Raw genomic sequence first — 27,407 nt, 5'->3', positions numbered from 1 at the left:
GGGCACTCTTATCACCAATTGCAACCGGAACAGAATATTTAAGAACAGGATAGATTTTTAATCTTCCAGGGAATCGAGGGGAATGGGGAGCAAGCAGGAGAGTGCAGTTGAGGCAGAATATCAGCCACGATAGTACTGAATGATGGAGCAGGTTCAAGTGGCCATATGGCCTAAGCCTGTTTCTACTTATGTTCTTAAAATAGAAAAAGTATGTGGGACAGGTGTTTCTTTTTGTTACATGTGCTTTACATCCTTGGTTACTGCTTATTGGTTGTTTTCTAAAATAATGTACAATAGGTGAAAACACAATGTCAGTGCCATCAAAACACCAGCTATGTTATATGGAGGGTCCAGAGTCATCGTGATCCACGGGACCAAGAAAGATAAATAGATTTGCATTTATGTACTGCATTTCATGACCTCAGGACGCCCCTGAGTGCTTCACAGCCAATTAAAATAATCCTGAAAAGTAGTTACTGTTGTAATGGGTGTACAGGTAATAACAGCAATGAGATTACAGTAATGAGATTATGAATGGATGATTTAGTGATGCTGGTTGATGGGCAAACATTGGCTGGCAGGAAACCTCACTCACTTCCAAAATACTGCCATGGGAAGTTTCATGTCCACCTGAGAGGGATCCAAATGATTGCTTCAGGTCAGCAGAAGAAAGCAAAGTCAGCCAATAACAAGCAGTTGCAATTTGGCACACTACAGCAAGGGAAAAGTGTTATGCAACTGTGTTATAGGTGGAGTCATGATGTGGAGATGCCGGCGTTGGACTGGGGTAAACACAGTAAGAAGTTTAACAACACCAGGTTAAAGTCCAACAGGTTTATTTGGTAGCAAAAGCCACACAAGCTTTCGGAGCTCTAAGCCCCTTCTTCAGGTGAGTGGGAATTCTGTTCACAAACAGAGCATATAAAGACACAAACTCAATTTACATGAATAATGGTTGGAATGCGAATACTTACAACTAATCAAGTCTTTAAGAAACAAAACAATGTGAGTGGAGAGAGCATCAAGACAGGCTAAAAAGATGTGTATTGTCTCCAGACAAGACAGCCATTGAAACTCTGCAGGTCTAGGCAACTGTGGGGGTTACAAATAGTGTGACATGAACCCAAGATCCCGGTTGAGGCCGTCCTCGTGTGTGCGGAACTTGGCTATCAGTTTCTGCTCAGCGACTCTGCGCTGTCGTGTGTTGCGAAGGCCGCCTTGGAGAACGCTTACCCGAATATCAGAGGCCGAATGCCCGTGACCGCTGAAGTGCTCCCCAACAGGAAGAGAACAGTCTTGCCAGGTGATTGTCGAGCGGTGTTCATTCATCTGTTGTCGACAATCACCAGCTCGACAATCACCGCTCGACGGGCACCTTAGTAAATGTTGCTAAACTGGCATTGTCATAGCCATGCTTGTGGGTGGTAATCAATTTCTACTGGGCAGCATTGTTTTACTCCTCAAAGAATGGTGGTTCAGTGATCTAAAAGTTGTACCAATTCTAACTTTCTCTGCATAAATCAGTTATGAAATTTAAATTAACATATATGCATAATTCTGCTGTGCTGCAGTTCAGATGCCTACAGAGTACTGACTGAATGCAGCCTTTTTTGACCTTCTGTAAATTGAAGCAGGATTTACTTCAGACTAGTGCTTTCCTGGTTAAACCCACAGACGGAAGTTATAAAAACACTGTGTACCAGCACCACAGCCCTTAGTTCTCCAAACACTAATGGCATTTTATTATCCAGTATGCAGGAATGCTATTCTGGGAAATGTGCCAAGTGACAAAATATACACAGCCTTCCTCTTACCCATGTGTAGCCTAGTTACCGCTGCACTGTAGCCATTAAGAATCTGATTTAGGTAATGTGTCATATGACATATGAAACAAAAAGAATGTGAAACTACAACTACATGTTTCATAAGGAATATATCACTGCTCATCCTTTTTCTTTTTTAAAAGAAAGTAGTTAGATAGAAAGGGCACTAAATAAGTAATGAAAGACAATTCTTTCTAATGTAAGCAATCAGCTTACAAGCTGTCATGTCAAGCTTCCTTCCAGAACCACATGGTTTCTCTCACAAAGTAAAATTTAGTATCATTAAATGACTATAGATGTAAAACGACAGACATAGATCCTTTTGTGAGATATCCAGCTTGACCCAACTTCAAAAGAACAAGACTTAAAGAACTTAGATTCAAGTTCTGTCGACTTGTTCAGTACCGTCGACTTGCTCGTACCACTTGTCAAAGATCAGAATCAGCATTTTCTGAATTAACTCATTGTGCTGTAGGATCTTCCAAAGCTTTTGTCGGGTTGGGGTGAAGAACAGGGGGAAGGATAATGTTCTGAAAAAGAAAGCTCTCGCAATTATGCACCCGTTTAATAAGCTTTCCAAAGATAGATGTTCAGTTTTTAATGAGCATGATTCATCAAAAAAATACATATTTTTAAAGAAACATTTTATTTAATAATCATAATTCTCCAGTTAGCACATGCTCAGTTGAACAAATAATTAGATCTGGTAGGCAAGGCAGACCTGTAAACTAACTGATATTTACAAACAGTCTCAAATACAAGTGCTGCAAATGTACATTGTTGTATCAATTATAACCTGCTGACACTTACCAAATAGACTCAAACACGAAGAATGGTCATTTAAGAGATTAGCTGTGTTAGCAAAATTGAACACCAGCTTTTGGAAGGGAGTGTGAAGTGGAGAAAATTGATAGAACATTCTAATAGGCATAATAAACACAACATAACATTGCTTTGGAGTATTAGCAAATAAATGGGACAACTGTAACTGCATTATTTATAATAAACTGATATCTTATAGATCCCTCAAATTGTAGAAACCTGTACAAAGGAGTGGAGGTTGAGTCATTGGATATATTTATGGTCAAGTTAAAGATTTTTGATCTAAAAAGGAGTGTAGGGTTATGGAGGGACAGACAAGAAAGTGAAGTTAAGACAGTTTAGTCATAGAATCCTACAGTGCAGAAGGAAGCCATTCAGCCCATCCAGTCTGCACTGACCACAATCCCACCCAGGCCATATTCCCATAAACCCATGCACTCACCCTAGCTAGTCTCCCTGACACCAAGGGACAATTTAGCATGGCCAATCCACACATCTTTGGACTGTGCGAGGAAACCGGAGCACCGGAGGAAACCCACGCAGACATGGGAAGAATGTGCAAACTCCACAGACAGTGATCCAAGCTGGGAATCGTTGTGAGGCAGCAGTGCTAACCACTGTGCCACCCCCAAATGATCTTATTGATAGGAACAGCAGGTCCATGGGGCTAAATGGCATGCTCCTATTTCTTCACCCAAAAAAATCTCCCTGGACTGCTTTGCAAGCAGTGTGGACATCACTTCTCCAGCTCAGTAAACCCACTTGCGGTTTTAAGATCTTACTTTTCTAGTTGTTAACCACTGAAGTCAACATAGCCCCAAAAGTGTAATAGACCCCAAGTTGCTTTAGTTTATCTCATTTTCTACAGTTAAACATTAATCATCCCAGCACTAAAAACGACCACTTAGAATATTACGAAACATGAACTATGTCACAGATGCAACAGCAAGATTAGCTGGCACTGTCAAACTGATCAGTCTGCTGATAGTCAGAGGTTTATAGCATGGAAACAGGCCCTATGGCCCAACTTGTCAACGCTGCCCTGTTTTTACCATTAAGCTAGCACCAATTGCCCGCATTTGGCCCATATTGCTCTATAGCAATCTTACTCATATGTCTAAATGCTTTTTAAAAGACAAAATTGTACTCACCTCTACTACTACCTCTGGCAGCTTGTTCCAGACACTCACCACCCTCTGTGAAAATACTGCCCCTCTGGACTCTTTTGTATCTCTCCTCTCTCACCTTAAACTGATCCCCTCTAGTTTTAGACTCCCGTATCTTTGGGAAAAGATTTTGAGTATCTATCTTATCTATGCCTCTCATTACTTTATAGACTTCTATAAGATCACCCTTAAGCCTCCTACACTCCAGGGAATAAAGTCCCAGTCTATTCAGCCTCTCCTTATAACTCAAACCATCAAGTCACGGTAGCATCCTAGTAAATCTTTTCTGCACTCTTTCTAGTTTAATAATATCCTTTCTAAAATAGGGTGACCAGAATTGCATACAGTATTCCAAGTGTGGCCTTATCAATGTCTTGTACAACTTCAACAAGACATCCCAACTCCTGTATTCAATGTTCTGACCGATGAAACCAAGCATGCCGAATGCCTTTTTCACCACTCTGTCCACCTGTGACTCCATTTTCAAGGAGTTATGAACCTGCACCCCTAGATCTCTAACTCTCCCCAATGCCCTACCATTAACTGACTAAGTCCTGCCCTGGTTTGATCTACCAAAATGCATCACCTTACATTTATCTAAACTCCATCTGTCATTCATCAGCCCACTGGCCCAGTTGATCAAGATCCCATTGCAGTTCTAGATAATCTTCTTCACTGTTCACTATCCACCAATCTTGGTGTCATCTGCAAACTTACTAACCATGCCTCCTAAATTCTCATTAAAATGATCAATATAAATGACAAATAACAGTGAACCCAGCACCGATCCCTGAGGCATATTACTGGTCACAGGCCTCCAGTTTGAAAAACAACCCTCTATAACCGCCCTCTGTTTTCTGTCATCAAGCCAATTTTGCATCCAATTGGCTAGCTTACCCTGGATCCCGTGAGATTTAACCTTGTGCAACTACCTACCATGTGGTACCTTGTCAAAGGCCTTGTTAACGTTCGTGTAGACAACGTTGATCTGATAGCTTAATTATACCATATAGCTGGTTATAACTCCAATGACCCAACACGCATCTAAAAAAAGTGTCTGCTCTTCTATAAGTGCTCACCTCCAGCAATCTCAGTGATAAACTACAGAATACTTCAGTGAAACTGCCAACTTTGAAATGAGTAAAGCCTTCTGATTTCTTCACGTTTCTCTCTCACTATGAGTCACTAAGCACGATGGCTGATTTTCATTCAGCCCAGGGGTCAAGAAGTTGCAAATTACCTTAAAATAAGTCAGGCAACACAATTTCAGTCATTTGTATTGGCTTGCTGATATTCACCTCCTACTTTGTTTTTGTCTATGGCTCTTTATTTGATTTGTGATAGAAAGTAGGGATGAACGACACAACAGTAAAATTCAATAACTCCAAAGTGACTTCCTCCCCTGTACATCCTCGTTTGAGGACGGCACGGTAGCACAGTGGTTAGCACTGCTGCTTCACAGCTCCAGGGTCCCGGGTTCGATTCCCGGCTCGGGTCACTGTCTGTGTGGAGTTTGCACATTCTCCTCGTGTCTGCGTGGGTTTCCTCCGGGTGCTCCGGTTTCCTCCCACAGTCCAAAGATGTGCGGGTTAGGTTGATTGGCCAGGTTAAAAATTGCCCCTTAGAGTCCTGGGATGCGTAGGTTAGAGGGATTAGTGGGTAAATATGTGGGGGTAGGGCCTGGGTGGGATTGTGGTCGGTGCAGACTCGATGGGCCGAATGGCCTCCTTCTGCACTGTAGGGTTTCTATGATTAATGGGAAATGTTGGTTATTTCTTCTGGCACCAATTGGATAGTCCAACTCCAATTTTAAGCCATGCAAACGTTGGCTGCGAATAGATGTGTACTGTTATGTAACATTGCCGCAGTAAACCACAGTTGCGATTGAAATATACAGGACACACTTATTACCAAAGTTTTTTCACTATTCAGTGCATATTCATTCAAAGGATGTGGGCATCGTTGGCTAGGTCAGCATTCATTGCCAATTCCTTATCGCCCTCGAGTAGGTGATGGTAAATTGCCTTCTTTAACCAATGCAGTCCATGTGCTATTGGTACACCCACATTACTGTTAGGGAGTTCCAGGATTTTGGCCCAGTAAAGTGTTGGAACAACAATATACTTCCAAGTAAGGATGGTACTAGTGTGGCTTGGAGGGGAACTTTCAGCTGGTGTTCCCATGTGTATACTGCCCTTGTTTTTCTAGATGGTATAACAGTCGTGGGCTTGGAAGGTGCTGTCTAAGGAGCCTTGATGAATTCTTGCAGTGCATCTTATAGATGATACACACTTGTACCATTGTGTATCAGTAGTGGAGGAAGTAAGTGTTTGTAGATGGGGTGCCAATCAAGCAGGCTGCTTTGTCCTGGATGGTGCTGAGTTTGAGTGTTGTTGGAGCTGCACTCATCCAGGCAAGTGAAGAATATTCCATCATATTCCTGACTTGAGCCTTGTAGATGGTGCACAGTCTTTGGGAAATCAGGTGGTGAGTTACTCGCCACAGGATTCCTGCTCTTGTAGACACATTATTAATCTGGCTAGTCCAGTTCAATTCCTGGTCAATGCTAACGCCGAGGATGTTGATAGTGGGGATTCAGCGACGGTAATGCCATTGAACGTCAAGGGGCGAGCCTAAAATACTATCTGTCTTTAAAGGATAAGTTGGGTAGATAAAGAAATACAATTAAAAGACTTAACAGAGATAGCAATGACAGACAATGCAACTTGTATTATAGAGAGAGCCTTTAAACATAGAAAATCAAGTCGTCACACAGGGGTTCCAAGAGAAAGCACTGGCTTTGAGGAGGGTCTTAAAATGAATAGGAGGAGGTTGATGAGTGGTGCGGGAGGGTATTCCACAACAGAAGATGACACATTAGTTCCGAATCATTGATAGATTATAGTGAATGTAAAAATAAATTACTTACTGTTAAAACAAACAAATTAACAGCTGACGGCTACTCAGTTCCAAAACATGGACTTAAAATGTTTTGCGTTTAAAGCTCATTGAGTAACTTGACTGCCTTGCAATGGCCATGCTAATTTTCTTATTCATAAATTTCTCTCAATCCTTTTTGCAGGCCTGCCTGGTGTTACTCCAATTACCCAATGAGATCACCACCCACAAAGCCTTCAGACTCTTCCTGCTCCTAATTAGGGTTTTGCAGCAACACAACACTTGGTCTGTCTTCTGCTATCACAATGTTCCACACTGTTGCAAGGTGGTACAATAACACACTTGAGACTTACAGTGCACTTTTCACTTCAGGAACTCAGCATTTAATACCCAAGCTAAACTGTCTGCTGAATAGGATTAAGCCGATTTCAATAATTAAATCCATTCTAACTACTCGCTATGTTACATTATGTATGGTTTTGTGATACAAAGTGGAGGTTTTGTGCAGCGGCATCTAAATTCTGAAGATGCATTCCCCCCCACCCCCTGTATCTTTTAAAGAAATGATTATTCATTAATGCCAATATGATTCCATCATTCTTTTATTTATATTCTTTTTTTGTCAGCTTTGTGTGTCATGTAATCCCCTGGAGAACTTCAGATATCAAAGCTAAATGGAATCAAAACAAATAATTGCAGTTTTATGGGCCAAGGCGACAAGGAATCTTTTTGAGCTATAATGGAGTTGAACAACCTGTCACACTCCGAACAAGCAGGTTTCAGCATTCGACTCCATCAAAATAACTCTCAACTGCAAGATTAAGACAACACAGTTTATACACTGTACTGATAAATGTACCACTAAATGAATTAAATACTAAAAATGAAATCAATTCTCTATTCGCTTCCTATTCAAATTGCTTGGCAAAAGCAAATACAACGATCTTCAGAACATGCAAGATGTTTTCAACGCAATATTAAAAACTTCACTGTTAGAAACACATGCATCCATAACATTTGGGCGGCACGGTAGCACAGTGGTTAGCACTGCTGCTTCACAGCTCCAGGGACCTGGATTCGATTCCCGGCTTGGGTCACTGTCTGTGTGGAGTTTGCACATTCTCCTCGTGTGTGCGTGGGTTTTCTCCAGGTGCTCCGGTTTCCTCCCACAGTCCAAAGGTGTGCGGGTTAGGTTGATTGGCCATGCTAAAATTGCCCTTAGTGTGCTGGGATGCGTAAGTTAGAGGGATTAGTGGGTGGATATGGGGGTAGGGCCTGGGTGGGATTGTGGTCGGTGCAGACTCGATGGGCCGAATGGCCTCTTTCTGTGTTGTAGGGTTTCTATGATTTGTTGAGTGAAAACAATTCACGTATCTTCACATAATTTTCATGAACTGAAGAGTGTATATGGGCAGGAATGAGACATAGATAAGATGCAAGATTGGGCGGAGAAGTGGCAGATGGACTTCAACCCAGATAAGTGTGTGGTGGTTCATTTTGGCAGGTTGAATAGGATGAAAGAATATAATATTAAGGGTAAGACGTTTGGCAGTGTGGAAGATCAGAAGGATCTTGGGATCCGGGTTCATAGGATGCTCAAAGCAGCGTCGCAGGTAGACGCTGTGGTTAAGAAGGCGTATGGAATACTGGCCTTCATCAATAGAGGAATTGAGTTTCAAAATCAGGAGATAGTGCTGCAGCTGTATAGGACTCTGGTCAGACCCCACCTGGAGTACTGTGCCCAGTTCTGGTCGCCTCATTACAGAAAGGGTGTGGAAGCCATAGAACGGGTGCAGAGGAGATTTACAAGGATGGATTAGGTGGCATGCCTTATGAGGATAGGTTGAGAGAGCTCGGTCTTTTCTCCTTGGAGAAGCGAAGGATGAGAGGTGACCTGATAGAGGTGCATAAGACGTTGAGAGGTATTGATAGAGTGGATTCTCAGAGGCTTTTACCCAGGGCTGAAATGGTTGCCACAAGAGGTCACAGGTTTAGGGTGCTGGGGAGTAGGTACAGAGGAGATGTTAGGAGTAAGTTTTTCACTCAGAGGATGGTGGGTGCGTGGAATCGGCTGCTGGTAGTGGCGGTGGAGGCGGATTCGATAAGGTCTTTTAAGAGACTTTTGGATAAGTTCATGGAAGTTAGTAAGATAGAGGGTTATAGGTAAGCCTAGTAGGTAGGGACATGTTCGGCGCAACTTGTGGGCCGAAGGGCCTGTTTGTGCTGTAGCTTTTCTATGTTCTATGTTCTAATTTGATGGAAGAGTGTGAAGTGCAACATATGCCATCAACTGAGCATCTGCACTCCCAGTCATCTGACACTATGCTTATACCAAAATCTTCTGAGGAAAAACAAAATCAATGTGGCAACAAACTCAATGACCAACCAGGGACCTTTTCCCTTGTGCAGTCAATCACTTACCCCACAGACCAACCATGTGGCACTAGCAAAAGTTGAAAACAGATGCCATAACTCAACTTGTGGTTCAGAACTGGGGGGAACTGAACTACACATTCTGAAATCATCTTAAATCAATTAAAAAAGTTATTTTCAGTCAAAACAAAATTGTGCAACACTGTCAAAAGTCATTTCCAATATCTGCTAACCCACTTTTTCAGTGATGTCGCAAGAGGATGCAAAGAAACAGGTCCAAATGTTTCGATTTGACTTATTGTCACATGTATTAGTATATAGTGAAAAGTATTGTTTCTTGCATGCTATACAGGCAAAGCATACCATACATAGAGAAGGAAAGGAGAGGTGCAGAATGTGTTACAGTTATAGCTAGGGTGTAAAGAAAGATCAACTTAATATATGGTAGTTTGTTTGTTTGGGACAAGGACCCTATTTCCGCAAAACCAGCTATTGGAAACACCAAAATCACGGTCAGCTCGGATTTGGAGTCACAGAGAGAATAGGCTGATGTCCTGAGCGCCATGTTAATAATCTTATGCTCAAGCAACGAGTGCCAGAAATATAACCAAGGCATGGAAGATAATAAGTCCCTAGGCTCCAATTCAGAATTCAGCATTTTATTAAAAGTAAAAGAGAAAAATAATCAAAAGTTGCCTCTGTGACAGTTCTTAAAGTTTTCCATCTGTTTGTAAATAGTGGGGGTGGAAGGGTGAATATTGGGGTTGAGGGAATACCTGCAGAGTCCATCTTCTCTTCTAGGACTGTAGAACGTTTTGTGAATAATTTGAAATTTAAATTGTTTTTGTAGTAGAAGTTACATTGAGACAGTGTGCGTTTTTGCAACAATTTAAATAGAAATTTGTTCAACATTATTGAAGTTTTATTTGAAAAAATATTGCACTATTTTTAATACCATCCATTACTTTTTAACTGTTTAACACAACGCATTGTTAAACTGAAGCTGCTTACTCGTGATGTAGAATAATTATTACTGTGAAACACATTTGCACCCGAAATATTGTAACAGAAAAGCCTTGGCACAATTTCTAACACTTGTGCACTACTTTATAAACAATACCTCAAACAGTGTTACAATTACTGGTATTTTATTACTTGGCTACCTTCCCTGCAACATCTGCTACATTGCTACCTATCAATGCTGCCGTATTTTTTCAGTTTAGCTTACTGATATTGTTGTGTTGCCCAGCAAAGTTATGAAGCACTGAGAAACTTTGGGTCCTTGTGAAATCAAGCTTTACTTCTGCGCCTTTAACTTGGCAGTCACAGCATTAGTAGGCATCCAGCTTCCCTGACAATAGACAAATGCTACATGACAACCCAAGGGATTGAGACATGGCGTAAATTACAAATTACAAGTGGTGGTCTCAGATTTAGAACCTTCACCCTAACCACCACCTGCTGTGAAGTTCAACACTAGTGACTACTGCACAGCTTATTACCCTTGCTGCAAAGAAACTGAAGTCCATAAACATTCCCATAATTACAAATACCTATTGCTCAGTCATTCAAAGGCATTTCTGTCGATTTCGCTGAATAAATCCTGCCAAACTCAGCCAGTCCCAAGTGCTCCAAATACAGCAGAGAATGAATTAATAAATTTCAGGCAATGATACAAGTTAGTTTTATGTAATACACACATTATACGTACACAATACAGTATTGAACACCTATTTTTCAACTTGCAGTAATTGCTGACAATTTAAATTCTGCTGACAGGACGGCATGATGGCAAGCACTACTGCCTCACAGCGCCAGGGGCCCAGGTTCAATTCTAGCCTTGGGTGACTGGCCATGCTAAATTGCCCCAAGATGTGTATGTTAGGTTCATTAGCCATGGTAAATGCATGGGGTTACAGGGATAGAGAAGGGTGGTGGGCCTGGGTAAGATGCTCTTTCGAAGATTTGGTGTAAACTCAATGGGCTGAATGGTCTCCTTCTGCACCGCGGGGATTCTATGGTTCTACTTACTTCCAATTTGCAAATGTCAGAAAATTGATTTTTAATGATTAATTTTAGTTTAGTTTACTCCAAACTAAAACCCAACATGATTTTATACTGAATTCTGGGACACTGGCTCATCATCACACAACTGGTTCTCAGCATTACATTCAAACTTGTTTTTTCATAGGTTTTTTTCATTGGCCATAGGTTTTTTCTCTTAAGGCAGTGATGCAAGATATCAAGGTTGAACAATTACTGGCACCTCCTCCCTTCATCCGCCTCCCTCCCAAGTAAAATGATCAGTCCCATTGTATAAATTCAAAGTCCTATTTTTCAAAGAAAAACATGTATTAAAACACCCAGCCTTGTGCATTAAATTAGTGCAGTTTAACTTGAGATTTTTAAAGGATTTTAAAGAATCCCCGCGGTGCAGAAGGTGGCTTTCAGCCCATTGAGTTTACACCGAATCTTCGAAAGAGCATCTCACCCAGGCCCACCACCCTTCTCTATCCCTGTAACCCCATGCATTTACCATGGCTAATGAACCCAACCTACACATCTTGGGGGCAATTTAGCATGGCCAGTCACCCAAGGCTAGAATTGAACCCAGGCTCTTGGCGCTGTGAGGCAGCAGTGCTCGCTACCATGCCACCCTGTCAGCAGAATTTAAATTGTCAGAGTTTTTCAATTACATAACCATCTTTGATTTTGTAAGTTTAGAATGTTATGTAATTAACTTTTGTAACTGTAGTTCTTTTTAATTTTAATACCTGTTAGTTGAATGTACTGCCACGTTGAGCACACCAATCACTTGAGCTTTGACTTTATATGTATCTTACCTAAACTGTGCAATTGCTGTAACTTTTAAGTTTTGCAAGACTACTCAAGTTTAATTAACTGATATCAAGCACTGCTAGATACAAAACCATACAATAGCAAAGCAGTGTCTTCAGCAAAAACACTGCCAAACATCTGTTTAACTGAAGTTACCTTTAGATCAATTAGACATCCAATTAACCTATGTTCTCAGACATCACATGCTATCTTAATGCAAGTAAAAGCAGACATGAAAATTATTCTCACATATTCTATACATAACACTATTGTAAACTTCTTTATTAGTTTTAAGGTGATAAGCAACTTTCTAATTCTATCCTTTGTTTTAAAAGTAAATCATTCCAAGTAACAACAATCTTCAAATAACCTGTCCAAAACAGAGTGTCACTTAAGGGTCTGATTTAATGCCAATTATATGACATTTTGAGATGATGAGCTCAATATATCAATCATGGGGACATGGCAGCATATTTTCACCATCCTGAACAAATAGGCGGCTCGGTGGCACAGTGGTTAGCACTGCTGCATCACAGCGCCAAGGGCCCAGGTTCCATTCCCACTGAATGTGTGGTCACTGAATGTGTGGAGTTTGCACGTTCTCCCAGCGTCTGCATGGGTTTCCTTCAGGTGCTCCAGTTTCCTCCCATATTCTGAAAGACATGCTGGTTAGGTGCATTGACCCGAACAGGTGCCGGACTGTGGTGACTAGGAGAATTTCACAGTAACTTCATTGCACTGTTAATGTAAGCCTTACTTGTGACTAATAAATAAAAACTTTTTTAAAAAAATGAACAAATAGGCAAGGGAGATATCATAAAACATACTTTACTTACTTCTTCTCAAGATAAAAGAAACAAGGTTTAATGAGAGGGATGGTCCCACAAGTAATCGATACCTTAAAGGTATCAGACACGGGACAATGGAAAATGACATTAATAGATGACCATCACCCTCAAGAAACCAATGAGAAACTGATCATGCCCACCTAGACCAATCACAGATTGATCACACACCCATCAAGTCAATTAAGAATTAGCCTCACCCCAGTTAGGCCAACTAGAATGCAAATCATTGATCATGTTGTGGGTTGTGATTTGGAATGAGTTAATAAGCAGCAGCTTCCACTGAACAAGTTGTGCAGCAAATAACTGCCGCCCGGTGGGAGGGAAGCAGAAGTTATGGAGAGAGAACAGAGACTGAGTGTCAAACTGCGCCCAAGGCTGAACTGGAAATCAAGAGCTGTAATATGCTAGTCCAGTCCCACCCTGTCTTTGACAAGTATAAATCTACAACTTATTGCAGATTTCCTGAGTTCTTTGACCAAACTATCTTCTGTTTCCTAAATGGTTAAAGTCTCAAATGAACATGATTAGAATGCCAGTTAAAATACCTAGAATGTACACAAGAAAGTCCCCAGACTGTCATTTAATTACAGTTCCTTCGCCATCTGCCCTGGTGAAAAATTCTACTTCAAATAATTTAGAATTGCACTTTCTAAATCTCAATTGTCTAGTGGCCATCATTTGCCACAATACTTCTTTAGCCATTGCTGTGATTAGCCATCATTGAAGCCTTTACCCTAACAGATTCTCTAACACTCGTGTATCCCAACAATCTATCTGGCACAACCTCTATTTTCACACAGTCCAAGGGGCTCAGATTGGAGTGCATCTGGTGTGCAACTGGCTTATGCCATCCAAATAATGCTGAACCACATCAAGACCCTACTTAACAAAAACACACAGAGCAAGGGTAACCCATCACTCGCCCTTGCCCCCACCCTTGTCTCCAAGTGCAGGGAGCTCAAGGACTTCATCACCAAAATTGAAACAATCCATTCTACTGCCTCGAGCTGCCCTCCTTCTTGCTCTCCCCCTCCGCTCTTGAAAATCAGAAGCCAAATTCCATGCCCTCTCCATTTTCCTTTAGTCTGTTGTCAGCTCTCAAATCTGTCCCCGTCTATCCTTAAACTTCATGTGTCAATCCCTTCATCAGGTCTTGGTTCCTTAACCACAAAGTTAATGCCCTTGTCTCAGTACATCTTTTAATTCTTCTCCAATGTCTTTCTCACATTATCCAGTTCAGTGGGGTTGCAGCTCTCCCAGCCAGTTAGAAGCAGCACCCAGCAGAATCGCATCCCATTCTTATAAACGTCACACAACAGGCCTGATCAGGCTGCTCCTGCACACCAGATGTTTGACATCCTTTGCATAGACCAACAATTTTTGCTACCTAATTGCCGTCAGTGAGGAAAATAAAACGTCACTTTAGCTTACTGGCATTCTTTTTATTTTCCATAATTATGTTAATGTACTGCAGTGATTACACAATAGTATATCAATGAATTCTAGTTTTACTGTACTTCTGTTTAATTATGGGCACAATCAATTCCTGTTAAATGCTTGTCAGATACAATTACAACATGAAATCGCTCAACTAACCTTCCCAGCTGATAAATCTCTCAATATAAAATACAAATTATACCTGCCAGGATCTAGACAGGAGGGAATGCGACAAACCTTGTACATAAGCAGACTTGGGTATAAATTCAAGTCAAACGTGGAGGAATCTGACAAAAAAAAGGACTGGAAAAATAAAATCGAGAAATTTGCACTAACTCACATTGGAAGCAGTTGTGAACAATATCTTGGTCAAATAGATTGATTTATTTTTTAAAGATGGAAAGAGCAATAGAGCCAAGGGGATATAGGGAGAGGTTTCCAGAGAACGCAGAAGCAGCTGCATGATTGATGGTAAGAAAGCAGAGAAAATCAGAACTGAGGATCAAAATGTGTAAAGAAAGGATTAGTTGGGAGTTTATGAAGGGTCGAATAATGGCAGGCAAGCAAGATAGAGGTTGGAGAAATCAAGTACTGAAGTGACAAAAGTGTAGATAAGGGTTTCAGTGACAATAGTGGATGGAAGGGCAGGAAAGGTAGGGGTGAAGACAGGAGTTATCATTTTTTGGTGACTGGTGGGTTGTAAGATTTAACACCCAACCTCTGCATCAAGCCAGAAAACATTTTGCAAAGTCTGATTCAGAATGAGAAGCAAGAGAGAGGAGATAGAGCTGGCCACAAAGAAGTTGATGACAGCATTGAAAGTCTTTGCTTTAATCTTCCCAAAGTTCAGCTAAAGGAAATGTTAACTCATTCTGCCTTGATTAAATGAGCGGCAAAACTGTTCTGAACAGAGTTTAACATGAGGTCATGCAAGACAGGTCCTAAAAGGTGAGAAGATAGGAACTGTAAAGGTGCAGGGTGAAATGAAATCCCTGTACAGATATCACAAAGAGCTGATGTACAGGTACAAAATAAAATTAAAAACCAAATGTCAGTCTTGATCTCAGGAGAGCTAGAATGCAAATGTGAAAAGTTATTTTGCAGCTATTAAAAGCTCCAGTTAGTCCCCATCTGGATAACTATATTCAGTCTGAGAACCACATCATTGCAACGATGCTCAAGTCTTGGAGTGGGTGCAGCACAGATTCACCAGAATTAATATTGGAGTTTAAAAGATTAAATTATGAAAGCTACACAGACTAGGCTTCTATTCCCTTCAGTAGAGATGATTGGGGTGGTCTAATTGAGATGTTTAACTGTTACTCCCACACAAGCCCAGTTTCAACAGGAGTAGGAGGGGAAATTAAACCTTAGTCATAACTGGGAAACGAAAGTGACAGAATCAGTGATCCGCTTGGTTGATGCGAGCTAATCAGTATATTCATAATACTATTTGGTTTTCAGAAAGAAATGATTATATTTCATGCAAAACTGGACTTCTGAAGAGTTAAAACCTTTGAAATGAATTAACTGAAAAAGCTATTTGAAAAGGGTAGGCAGTAATTGGCGATGTTGCCTGTTTAAACCAAACATAAGCATGAAGCAAAATTCCTCCTACTTCCAGCTCTACAACATTGTCAACTTGGAGCCATTGAACTGTAGAATCCTTAGTGCAGAAGGAGGCCATTCAGCCCACTGAGTCTGCATCGACTCGTTGAAAGAGCATCTCACCCAAGCTCACCTCCTGCCCTATTACTGTAACCCCGCAGATTTAACCTGGCTACTCCACCTAACCTATACATCTTTGGACTGTGGGAGGAAACCAGAGCACCCAGAGGAAACCCAGACAGACATGGGGAGAACACGTAAACTCCACAGACAGTCACCCAAGGCTGGAATTGAACCCAGGTCCCCGGCACTTGAGGCAGCCGTGCTAATCACTGTGCCACCAGTTCACCCATAACCTCTGCCACACGAAACAGGTTTAATGCATTTAACACTCTTTTGCTCTTTATGCAGAATAGGAGGCCAGCAAACTCCAACTAGTTCAAAACACTGCCTTGCATAATGTCCCACATCAAGTCACACTCACCCACCACCTCCATAGAGTATCAATCCTTTTATGCATTAAATTTGAAACTTGTTCTGCAGTATCTCCATGATCTTACCTTCACCGCTGCCATCCACCCACTTCCCTTACTAAGCAACCCCACACCCATTTTTGAAGATTCCATTTATCTGACTTGGATCTCTTTCCTGCCATCACCACTACGGCCACTTCACACCTCTCAACCGCACAACCCACAACTGGAATTTTTCATGCCACTATTGAAAACAGAGTTAGCTACTGCTTGGAACTTGCTCACTTCTCCACTTTTGAACAGTCTCTTCCACCAAGCGTTCAGCCACTACTTCTGATATTTCCCTTTCTGTATTCTTCAGCTATCTAGATACTATAATATGAATGGAAAGTGTTCTATGTTGCTCTATTCAGTTAGAATTTCAGTTTAGGGTACTGAACACCATCCAGTCATCTTGCTGTGAAATATCTCTGAATCCCTACAACTTGATCACCTCTAAGTAATTAAATTACTCTCTCGATTTTTCAAATGCAGTTTCTTTATATCTCTTGCTGGTTACTGCTGCATAGCTTTGATTTTTCCAACTTCATTCTTCAACTGACTCATTGGAAATTCCCACATTTTCTCCATCCTCCAAAAAGTTCCACTTTTCCTTTGTACCAAATAATTATTTCCATCTCATTTCACCTACTTTCCTATGAAGCCGGCATCCGATCAAGATTTGGGCCTTAAAAATTTGCTGAGTCAGCAAAATGGCACCAAAGCCCTGATTCCAGAAGTCCCACCCCCTGGTTTTCACTGGGAGTGTGTACGTATATGTCGGGTGCGTCTTGGCATGGAGAGCATGTGGGAGCTGATGGGCTGGAAGGGCTAGAGGGTTTTTTTCGCTTTACTATTTTTATTGCAACCAGAATGAAGTCCAGGGCACTGTGGTGAACCTTCTCAGTAGCCCGCCTCAGTACTCAGCAGCTCCGTGACTGCCTCCGCACCGTTTCCAGGGGCAGCAGAGCCGACACTAGATAGCACGCACTCCCCACAATGGAACGAAAATCTGGTCATTTGCAGAAGTTTCTCCCAAGTCAAGTTTAGGGAGTCAGGAATTTTCCTGGCTGTGCACCCAGCTTGGGAGTGAAAATTCGGCCCTTGGAATTCTGTCCCCATACCAGAGAGGCTTTTCTAGTACCTCTTACAAACACTTGTAAAGAATTCATGAAAAAGCTTACAACCTCTACTCTTGCCTTTGTTCTAATCTCTTGTTTATTTTGACTACTCTATTAAAACTGTTATGGTTCCTCTGAACTTTCCTCAAGTGCCAACACTACTCCCCCTATCTCGGCACCTTAATGAAATCAAAACTCATCACTTAGTCACATACTTTAAAATCAATTTCTTCTTGGGATTTCAAAACTCAAATGCTTTTCTTCCTCCTACGTATTGCAGGCTTTTATATTAGTTTGAATTCAATTCATCACCACTTACTGATTTACTTTGTCCTGTTTTACTCAAAGGTCCTTGACAATGGGCATTAGTTTGTGAATTTAAAACATGGTTTCTGCTATAATACAATATTTGAGCTGTATAAAAGAAAGGAATTCACTCACACCTTACCTGAGCATAGTCCTTCTCAATTGCAATTCTCTTCTGACTAAAAGTCCTAGAAGACAAGGAACAAAGTGAAGTCAATTGTGAAAAGAACTAAAATATAAGCAATTTATTTAATTACATACAAAGATGTAAAGAATAACTATGTGGATCATTAACTATATATCACTGCCATTTCATTTTAACATGGTATTTCCAAGTTGTGTATGTTCCGTTATAAAACTACAGATATTAAAACATCATTTGAAAAGTCAACTTTATAATGGGGTCAATATTGAAAATAAGACACATATGGCAAGCAGGATGTCTCCAAGACTAAAGAATACAACATTAGAAGTCACTGAATGCAATGGGTTTTTCGGGAACTGGGAGTGGTGCTGAAATCTGCAGGTGAAATCTTCATTCTTGTCTTTATTACCTCCAAAGCATTCCAACAAAACTGGTTGGCATCTTGCATTCCACCTTCCATAAATTTGAGATCATCCTAAACTCTGTTGCCCATGTCCTTAAGTTTCAATCATCTGTCACCTCTGTTCCCGCTGACTTACGTTGGCTTTGTGAAGCAACATCTTGAATTTAACGTTCTCACCCTTGTTTTCAAATCCCTCCATGGCCTTGCCTCTCCCTATATCTGTAATCTCCTCCAGCCACATAACCCTCCTAGATATTTGCACTCTCGCCAGATTTTGACCTCTTGGGAATCCCAATTTTAATTGCTCCATCATTGGTGGCCATGTCTTCAGCTGCCTGGACCCTCAACTCTGCAACTCCCACCTAAAACCTCTCCAATTCTCTATCTTGCTTTCTTCCTTTAAGGTGCTTAGAACCTTTTTCTTTGGCCAAGTTTTTGTCTATCAGGGCAAATAAAGCCTAATGTGGCTTCGGGTCTCATTTTGCTTCATAATGCTGCTGTGAAGTCCTATACAAATATACATTTTTGCAATTGCATTACAAACAGAAAAATGTGTGGATCAATCACCACCTGGAAAGAGGGAAAGAGAAAAAGACAATTTATGATATTTCACCAGTGTACTTTTGATTAGAACTTTCCTATTAAAGTCAGTTATAAAATTGTTTTGGTGACAACCTAACATCACTATGACATAAATGCCAATACACAGTATGAAGAGATGGAGAAGGAATTGGGAGGGCAGAAATGAGAAAATAATGAATGCAGATAAAAGTACAATTAACTTATCCAAGCATTTGTAACAGGTTTTTATGAACTTATCATTCCTATAAGAATACTTGAGTATCATGTGGGAGAAAGTTATGTTTATTACGGAGTAATCCAACTTGGTATATCTCATAGCTGGAATGTTACACCAATTAACTCATGCTTTGCATACAGTGGTTTGAAGTATGTAAATGATTCATTACAGGTAGTGTGACTGTAGTTTTGTTTTCTCCAAATGTAAACAGCTTTGTTTCATTTCGTGAAAATAAAAGTTGCTCTATCCTTTAACTGTATCTAATAAGCACAGTCTTAAACAACCTTGGGTCTTCAATGATATTAATAAAATAGTATGATTTATCATTCAAGCTGAGTCTTTGCTTCTGAGCCCAGTATGCCCTTAAAGCACAAAATCTGTGTTGAATAGACATTTGTTTTTTTAAAATTACAGAACAATGGTTGGGAACCCACCCCCCCCGCCCCGCCCCCAGCCCCCCCCCCCCCCCCCCAGCCCGCCCCCAGCCCCCCCCCCCCCCCCCCAGCCCGCCCCCAGCCCCCCCCGCCCAACGCATGGTGGGCTTTCCAGCAATGGATCTCGCCAGCATTAAGGGCTGGGGCTTTCCAGCAATGGATCTCGCCAGCAATAAGGGCTGGAAAATCCTAGCCAACATATTTAACATAAAGCAACACAGTTAAACCAATTTTTAATAATTGGTTTTGAAAAACTGAGCATCAGTCCCACAACAATTCAAATTTACAAATATTGATTTATTTAGTCAATTGCTGCAGAGGAATAAAAATTAAAGGAAAAGCTATGCCATTCTCACCAGTTACTCATATCAGAAGACTGACTGTCTTTACTCAAATAACACTTCTTGCATATGAACAGAGCATAACAAAGATAACAATTTGACCAGTAAAATCCTGCCAGTGACAGATCATAGGACAAATCCGAAAGTGCAGCAAAGTACCACACATAGAGCTAGAAGGTGAATTAGGCTGGGTGGCTTCTCGTCAGTTCTTGCAGTGATGATATGCAGTGCTGTACAAATTACTACGATTTGATGCAGTACCATGGTAACCATCTCAGAATTTCAGCATTCCCTTCAGTAAAGATCTCCAAGTAGATTTCATCCCTCAATACATTCATTCTGATCCTTTGCCAATATATCTCTTTCGCTCCTAAAGGAGTTGTCTACTCATCAGGGTACAGTTCCATGGATGTCAGCAACCTCTAGTATGCCTTTCAGGTCACATTCATGTGCTCAGATGTTCATTCCCGATGTCCTCACCTGACATTCAAATGCATGTATTTGGGGTTAGGGACATGAGACTAGAATCACGAATAGAAACTTCATCAATTTTCCCCTCCTTAGTCAAAGGCTGCTTAGCAGAATTGTAGGGCTTAATGCCAACACATCCGAGTTGACTCTGCAGACCATATAGATTAAATCAGAAACCAAAGTAATTTAGTTATTCACTGAATTAATGTGGTGAGCCAAAGGATGGCATGTAAATAGCATTCTATTGTTCTAAATTTAGGTTAGATAACATAACTAGCATCACATATTTAAGACTTCAGTGTCCAATACTCCTGCAATATTGTGATATTATAACCCAATTCCATAAAAACTGGCAAGAGAAAATGAATGCCAAAAATAAACCGCACTGTATAATCATTCATTACATAAAATATTTTGGTACTCGGCACAATATTTCAGTGATGCCACTATACAGAATTACAGAGCAAGGAATTGCAAGGCATTATTTCTCCTTCATGTGCAGTAAAATGAAATTAAATAGCTAAATTTAAAAGTTCAGTTCCCATACTTGCTGTGGTTGGTCATTGAGGCTTTCCCCCTTACCTTGCCACACAGGTGATGCAGAGAGGTACTCCTCAAGCTGCACAAACAACTGTCTCTCCCTGATGGAAATATACCTATGGTCCTTTGTGAACCACAGCTAATTGCCTCCCTAAATCTTATCCATCATTTCTGTTCTTTCTGAAATTAATTTTCAGGATATAGGATGTGCCTGACAAGGCCAGCAGTGCTTGTCCACCCTAGTTACCCTGAGATGTTGGTGGTGAATCTTCTTATTGTACTGTTGCAGCTGCTATGAAGGTGCTCCGACAATACTGTGATCGGAAACGCCAAGATTTGACAATGAAGGAAAAAAAATCCCAAGATTAGTTATCGAAACTGGGTGGCAAAAAAAAAAAGGTTTCTAAACAATAATATATTTCATTTATATAGCACTTTCAATGTAATGAAACATCCCAACGCACATCATTGGAGCATTATAAAATAAAGATATACACTGAGCCACAAAGAGATATTAGATCAGATGACCAAACCAAAGAGGTAGATTTTAAGAAGTGTCTTAAAGGAAGAAAGTGAGAGAGATGTAGGGAGGGGAGTCCACAGCTTGGACCTAGGCAACTGAAGGCATGGTCAAGGGTGGAGCAATTAAAATAGGGAATGCACAAGAGGCCAGAATTAGAAGTCTCTGGAGAACGTTATGGGGTTTGAGGAGCACACAGAGATAGGGAGGGACTTGACCATGAAGAGATTTGAAAACAAGTTTAAGAATTTTAAAATCAAGACACTGCTGGACTGGAAGCCAATATAGGCCATTGAGCACAGGGCTAATAAGGGAATTAAACTTGCTGGGAGTTATGACATGTGCAGCAGTGTCTTGGACGACCTAAAGTGTAGAGAATGTAGAATGTTCAAGACCAGCCAGGAGTGCATTGGCGCAGCCGAGTTTAGGGATAACAAAGGGACACATCATCGTTCTGGAAGGGTTGTGTGGCTGGAAGAGATTACAGAGAGAGGGAGGGGCAAGGCCATGGAGGAATTTGAAAATAAGGATGAGAATGTTAAATTCAAGATGTTGTTTAACCAGGAGGCAATGTAGGTCAGCGAGAACAGAAGTGACAGATGATCGGAACTTCATGTGAGAAAGGACATGGGCAACAGAATTTAGGACGATCTCAAATTTATGGAGGGTAGAATGTAAGACACCAGCCAGTTTTTTTTGTTGGAATACTCTGGAGGTTGCAGATGAGCTGAGGCAGGGAAGAAGTCAACTGATGCAACGGAAATGGAAATGGGAGTCATAGTGATGGCACAAATAGGAGATTGGAAGCTTTTTCAGGATCACCATGGTCACGAACAAACTTGACTTGATTGTAGGCTGTTGCCAAGGAGAGAGATGGAGTCAATAGTTAAGAAACAATGTTTGGCATGAGGAATCAAAACAATGGCTTCAGTCATCTCAATATTCAATTGGAGGAAAATCTCCTCGTCCAATGCTGGATGTCAAATTAGCAATCTTCTAACTTAGCAACACTGAAAGAGTTGAGAAAGGTGGTGGTGAGGTAGCCTTGGGTGGCATCAGTACACAAGACGACAGACAAGTTAGGGGAACCATCAAAGTGACAAAGGAGGAGGACTGTAAGAAATTAAGTACAGCCAGTCAAAAAAACCATAGATTCATAAAATGAGAGAATTTGCAAATTAATACACTGAGGGCCAAGGAGCCAGATAGGGCAAGAGAGGGCTAGAGTGGCAGATAAACATAGTAAAGAATAGGATATGTACTGCAGAGTTGAGGATGGAACCACTTTGTATTATATGTCGCACAAGTGGTGGAAAACTGGTAAAATTTGGACTTCTTACCCAAGGGTGATGGGAGCTGACAAATGCAGGCAGTGTTGTAGAAATAGTAGTTTTGCTGATGTTAGGTTTAGTTGCTGTTAATATTAAGGCACATGGCATCAAAGCGAATACGGCAGCATAGTTAGGAATTGATTAAAGGATAGAGAACAGCATTATGGTTAATGTAAGATTTTCCATGATTGGAGCAATGTAAATAGTGGTGTCTTTCAGGGCCCAGCTCTGGACCCCAAATATGTATCATATACATATTTATTATACAAATATCACATTTTTAAGGTGACAACTAGTAGGAAATGTAGTTAATTTTGAGTGGATGTAAACAACATCAGACTAATACACAGGACAATGGATTGTACACACAGATGATAGATAAAATTTAGCACAGAGAAATGTTAGCTTATACACTCCACAAGGAAGAACAAAGGAGATGTAGAGAGTAAATCAAAAGCTGTTAAAAGCAAAGAGCAGATATGCTTGAAGGTGCAGTTACATAAATGCCAAAGTGCATAAATGCATAAGTTAAGAAAGTTTTTTTTAAAAAACGAAAAACATTGGGATCAAAGTTTCATAAATGATAGGACACAAGAGCATCAAAGCAAAAAAAACTAATGCCAAAACAATTTAAATGATTGCTTCGACCAACATAAAAGTGTATCCATTTTTGAATGCCTTTCAACAATAAATGGCTTTACTTATGAATAGGGATTAGTAAAACTGGGGCATATTTCATTGGAGCAGAGCAATAAAACAAAATACACAGCAGGTCCAACAAGGGTAAAGATGGGGAGATCAGGAGAAGTGGCGGGCTATAGCAACAGCAAGGACAAGGGCAGCTGGAATTTAAACAGGGCTGGGAGGAAGCATGTCTTTCCACTTGCACAGGCATCCCAAACTCCTCCTGAGTGATAATAATCTGCAAATCACCAGGACCCTGGATTCCGGTTGTCAAAGACCATCGGAAGACATGAAAAAGGTCAGAGATTGGGCAGATGCAGTTCAACATAGATTGTGACGCAAGAATAAAGTAAGGAAATAAAGACCAGAAAATGCAAGACACTAAGTGGGTCAGAGAAATCTTATTGCACGAATATACAGATTCCTTAAAAAATGGAGCACAAGTACACAGGACATAAAAATAGGTAAATGAGTCCTTGGTGTGTTTTACCATTTTTAAACTTGTAAGTGAAATCAGGAACAAAACAGAAAATGCTGGAAAATTCTCAGCAAGTCTGAAAGCACCTGTGGAGAGCACACAGAGCTAATGTTTCAAGTCTAGAAGAGCTTTGACAAAGAAGTGGAGCTGATTGTATGATGTGAACGACCAAGTTGTGTGTAATTGTCTGACAAACCCATGGTTGTAAAGTGCATCATACTGAGCTTTCAATTATCTTTGTAAATCGAGGCATAGGTTTTGTTAAACTTACATCAAACAGTTCAACTCCATTGTGTTTATGGTTCCCAATTCTGGATAACTGAAGGATATGGGGGGATAATAAAGAGGGGAGAACAGGGGCCTGGAAACAGGAGAAGCACAGTAAGAAGTCTCACAACACCAGGTTAAAGTCCAACAGGTTTATTTGGCACTAGCTTTCGGAGTCTCAGGCTCCTTCATCAGGTGAGTGAGGACATGTATTCAAAGTGAACACAAGTCCTCACTCACCTGATGAAGGAGCCTGAGACTACGAAAGCTAGTGCCAAATAAACCTGTTGGACTTTAACCTGGTGTTGTGAGACTTTTCCAACGCCGGCATCTCCACATCAACAGGAGAAGCACCAGGGTCAATGATTTCTTCCCTGGCCCTGCCCACGATAGGGATAACATTTTACAACTAGCAAGATATAGAACGCAAAGAAACATTCTTCCTTGATAGTAACATTGCATGGAACCACTCCACAAAACACAAGGACCTCCCAGTCAGCGACATCACAGCAGTGGCCAAGAGGAGAAGATTGAATTGGAGGGTTCCACTTAGCTAACAACATTTTGTATAAAAAGTTACTGAATAATAAAAAAATGGTAATGTCTATTTTAATAACTGGAGGGATAAAGAAAGAAAATTACTATTTTTTTTAAAAACAAAAGGTACTCCTCCATAGAATTTATTTGCTTATGATTATCAGCCAGTTTCAACTGGTATGCATCTGCTGTCTGATACATTGATTTACCATGCAATTACTTTTTATTGTCCAACCCTTCTTTAAAAAATGGCCTGCAATATTAACATGCTGCTGTTGAATGGGTTGCATTAAATTCAATATGTTCCCTTAAATTGTTTATAGTTATAGAAAACATCCATATAACCATAAACTTCAACAAGCACTTGAAATATTTAGTGGAACATTTGCTCTCCTTACTGGTATGGAGTCAGTGTGTTCAGTATGGTTACAAGCAAGTATTGAATGTTTTACACAAGTATCACTTCACACACCAGACTTCTAGGTTGAGTACACACCACAGATCTTTGTGGAAGAGTAATTTTCATTCAGGTACAAACTGAATTTTCAGACCTCATCTTGTGCATTTCTGAAACCATTTGAAACTGATAACCACAGAAAAACTGATGCCCTGTAAGATTTATTTCAGTTGATACAATTTTGATTACTGCTCTGTTCTGTAGATATAAAACACCTCAAGTTAACATCCTTTAAAATAAAGGCATTCCTTTTTAAATGTTTGTGAGGGGTTGTCAGGGGGCTGGAATGATTGGGGGGGGGGGGGGGGGGGGGGGGGGGGGGGGAAGAAGAAGAGGAGGCAACAGGTTCCATTCTAAATTTGCCAGTGAGAAACACTTCAAGGACAGGGTGCAAAACATAAGTACATTCAATTCATCAAGTCTAACCCACAAAAAGCCGTGCAACTGCAAAAACTTATGAACTCTCCCATACTCTAGGTTAAAAACTAAAGTTATGAAATTTCTCCACCACGATAATCAAGTATACCAAGATGTCAATGTGATGTCACGATCAACAATGATAATTACGCGGTTCTACTCAGATGGAAACAGTGCTCAGCACAGTATATATGGCTATATTATTTTTTTCACAGATATCCAGCTTCTTTTTAATTGGAGATAAATTGGCTGAGTGTGGCAAAAATCAGTGATAGTTAACTTCCCACTGCTGACTTTTAACCTTTTCTGTTCTTGTAATGTCAGTACCCAGACATATTTGGACATTAATCTTTGGCTACTTGTTGAGAAAGTTTTGGTAGATTGGCAACTGCTTGCAAATCCTTGGCTTCTGCCCGCAAGAAGAAACAAGGTTATCAAGATCAGGAAAAAAAACCCAAAGTGTTTTAAAAAGACACAAAAATTTATCTCAAAAGAACTCCTACTCAAACATTACAGCAAACTGATCACATCATGGTCATAACATGTCAAGCTATGATGTTTACACATTAGGAATTTTCTGGGTTGCATGCCAAAAATTCCTGAGTCGTTTTAAATATTTGAATTGCTTTCAATAATTTGTGTACCACTAAATGCAGCATCAAAAGAGATGTTATTATGTACAGTAACACCCAAGCAATTCTTCTGCATCGCAGGGCTCAAAATAATTCTCTGCATTGATCCAGAACAGACAAAAAACAAGCCAAGTCCAATGCAGTTTTATAAAGGAAGCTTATGTAGGGATGAGGAAACAAGGTTCAGATGGCTCGACTGAGGGTTACAAGTTAGCAAGGAACGAGCTGAAAAAGGGGCTGAGGAGAGCTAGGAGGGGACATGAGAAGTCCTTGGCGGGTCGGATCAAGGAAAACCCCAAGGCTTTTTACTCTTATGTGAGGAATAAAAGAATGACCAGGGTGAGGTTAGGGCCGGTCAAGGACAGTGGTGGGAACTTGTGTATGGAATCAGTAGAGATAGGCGAGGTGATGAATGAATACTTTTCTTCAGTGTTCACCAAGGAGAGGGGCCATGTTTTTCAGGAAGAGAAGGTGTTACAGGCTAATAGGCTGGAGGAAATAGATGTTCGGAGGGAGGATGTATTGGCAGTTTTGAATAAACTGAAGGTCGATAAGTCCCCTGGGCCTGATGAAATGTATCCTAGGATTCTTTGGGAGGCGAGGGATGAGATTGCAGAGCCTTTGGCTTTGATCTTTGGGTCCTCGCTGTCCACGGGGATGGTGCCAGAGGACTGGAGAGTGGCAAATGTTGTTCCTCTGTTTAAGAAAGGGAATAGAAATGACCCTGGTAATTATAGACCGGTTAGTCTGACTTCGGTGGTTGGTAAATTGATGGAAAAGGTCCTTAGGGATGGGATTTACGACCATTTAGAAAGATGCGGATTAATCCGGGATAGTCAGCACGGATTTGTGAAGGGCAAATCGTGCCTCACAAATTTGATAGAATTTTTTGAGGAGGTAACTAGGTGTGTTGATGAAGGTAGGGCGGTTGATGTCATATACATGGATTTTAGTAAGGCGTTTGATAAGGTCCCCCATGGTCGGCTTATGATGAAAGTAAGGAGGTGTGGGATAGAGGGAAAGTTGGCCGATTGGATAGGTAACTGGCTGTCTGATCGAAGACAGAGGGTGGTGGTGGATGGAAAATTTTCGGACTGGAGGCAGGTTGCTAGCGGAGTGCCGCAGGGATCGGTGCTTGGTCCTCTGCTCTTTGTGATTTTTATTAATGACTTAGAGGAGGGGGCTGAAGGGTGGATCAG

The 27,407-nt window shown here is 40.8% G+C and overlaps 1 protein-coding gene across 2 annotated transcripts in view; it reads right to left on the bottom strand.

The window, feature by feature from the left end:
• Positions 1 to 27,407, bottom strand: part of LOC144488013 (F-BAR and double SH3 domains protein 2-like) — a 93,136-nt gene that overhangs the window by 52,915 nt on the left and 12,814 nt on the right. For both annotated transcript variants that reach the window (XM_078206030.1, XM_078206031.1), the window contains exon 3: positions 17,895 to 17,940. In XM_078206030.1, coding sequence (XP_078062156.1) covers positions 17,895 to 17,940 — 46 coding nt within the window. The remainder of the gene's footprint in view (positions 1 to 17,894; positions 17,941 to 27,407) is intronic.

Source organism: Mustelus asterias, unplaced genomic scaffold (assembly GCF_964213995.1).
Source record: "Mustelus asterias unplaced genomic scaffold, sMusAst1.hap1.1 HAP1_SCAFFOLD_1207, whole genome shotgun sequence".
Lineage (NCBI taxonomy): Eukaryota > Metazoa > Chordata > Chondrichthyes > Carcharhiniformes > Triakidae > Mustelus > Mustelus asterias.
Note: the sequence above shows the minus strand (reverse complement) of the source record. Positions and strands in the feature narration are given on the sequence as shown.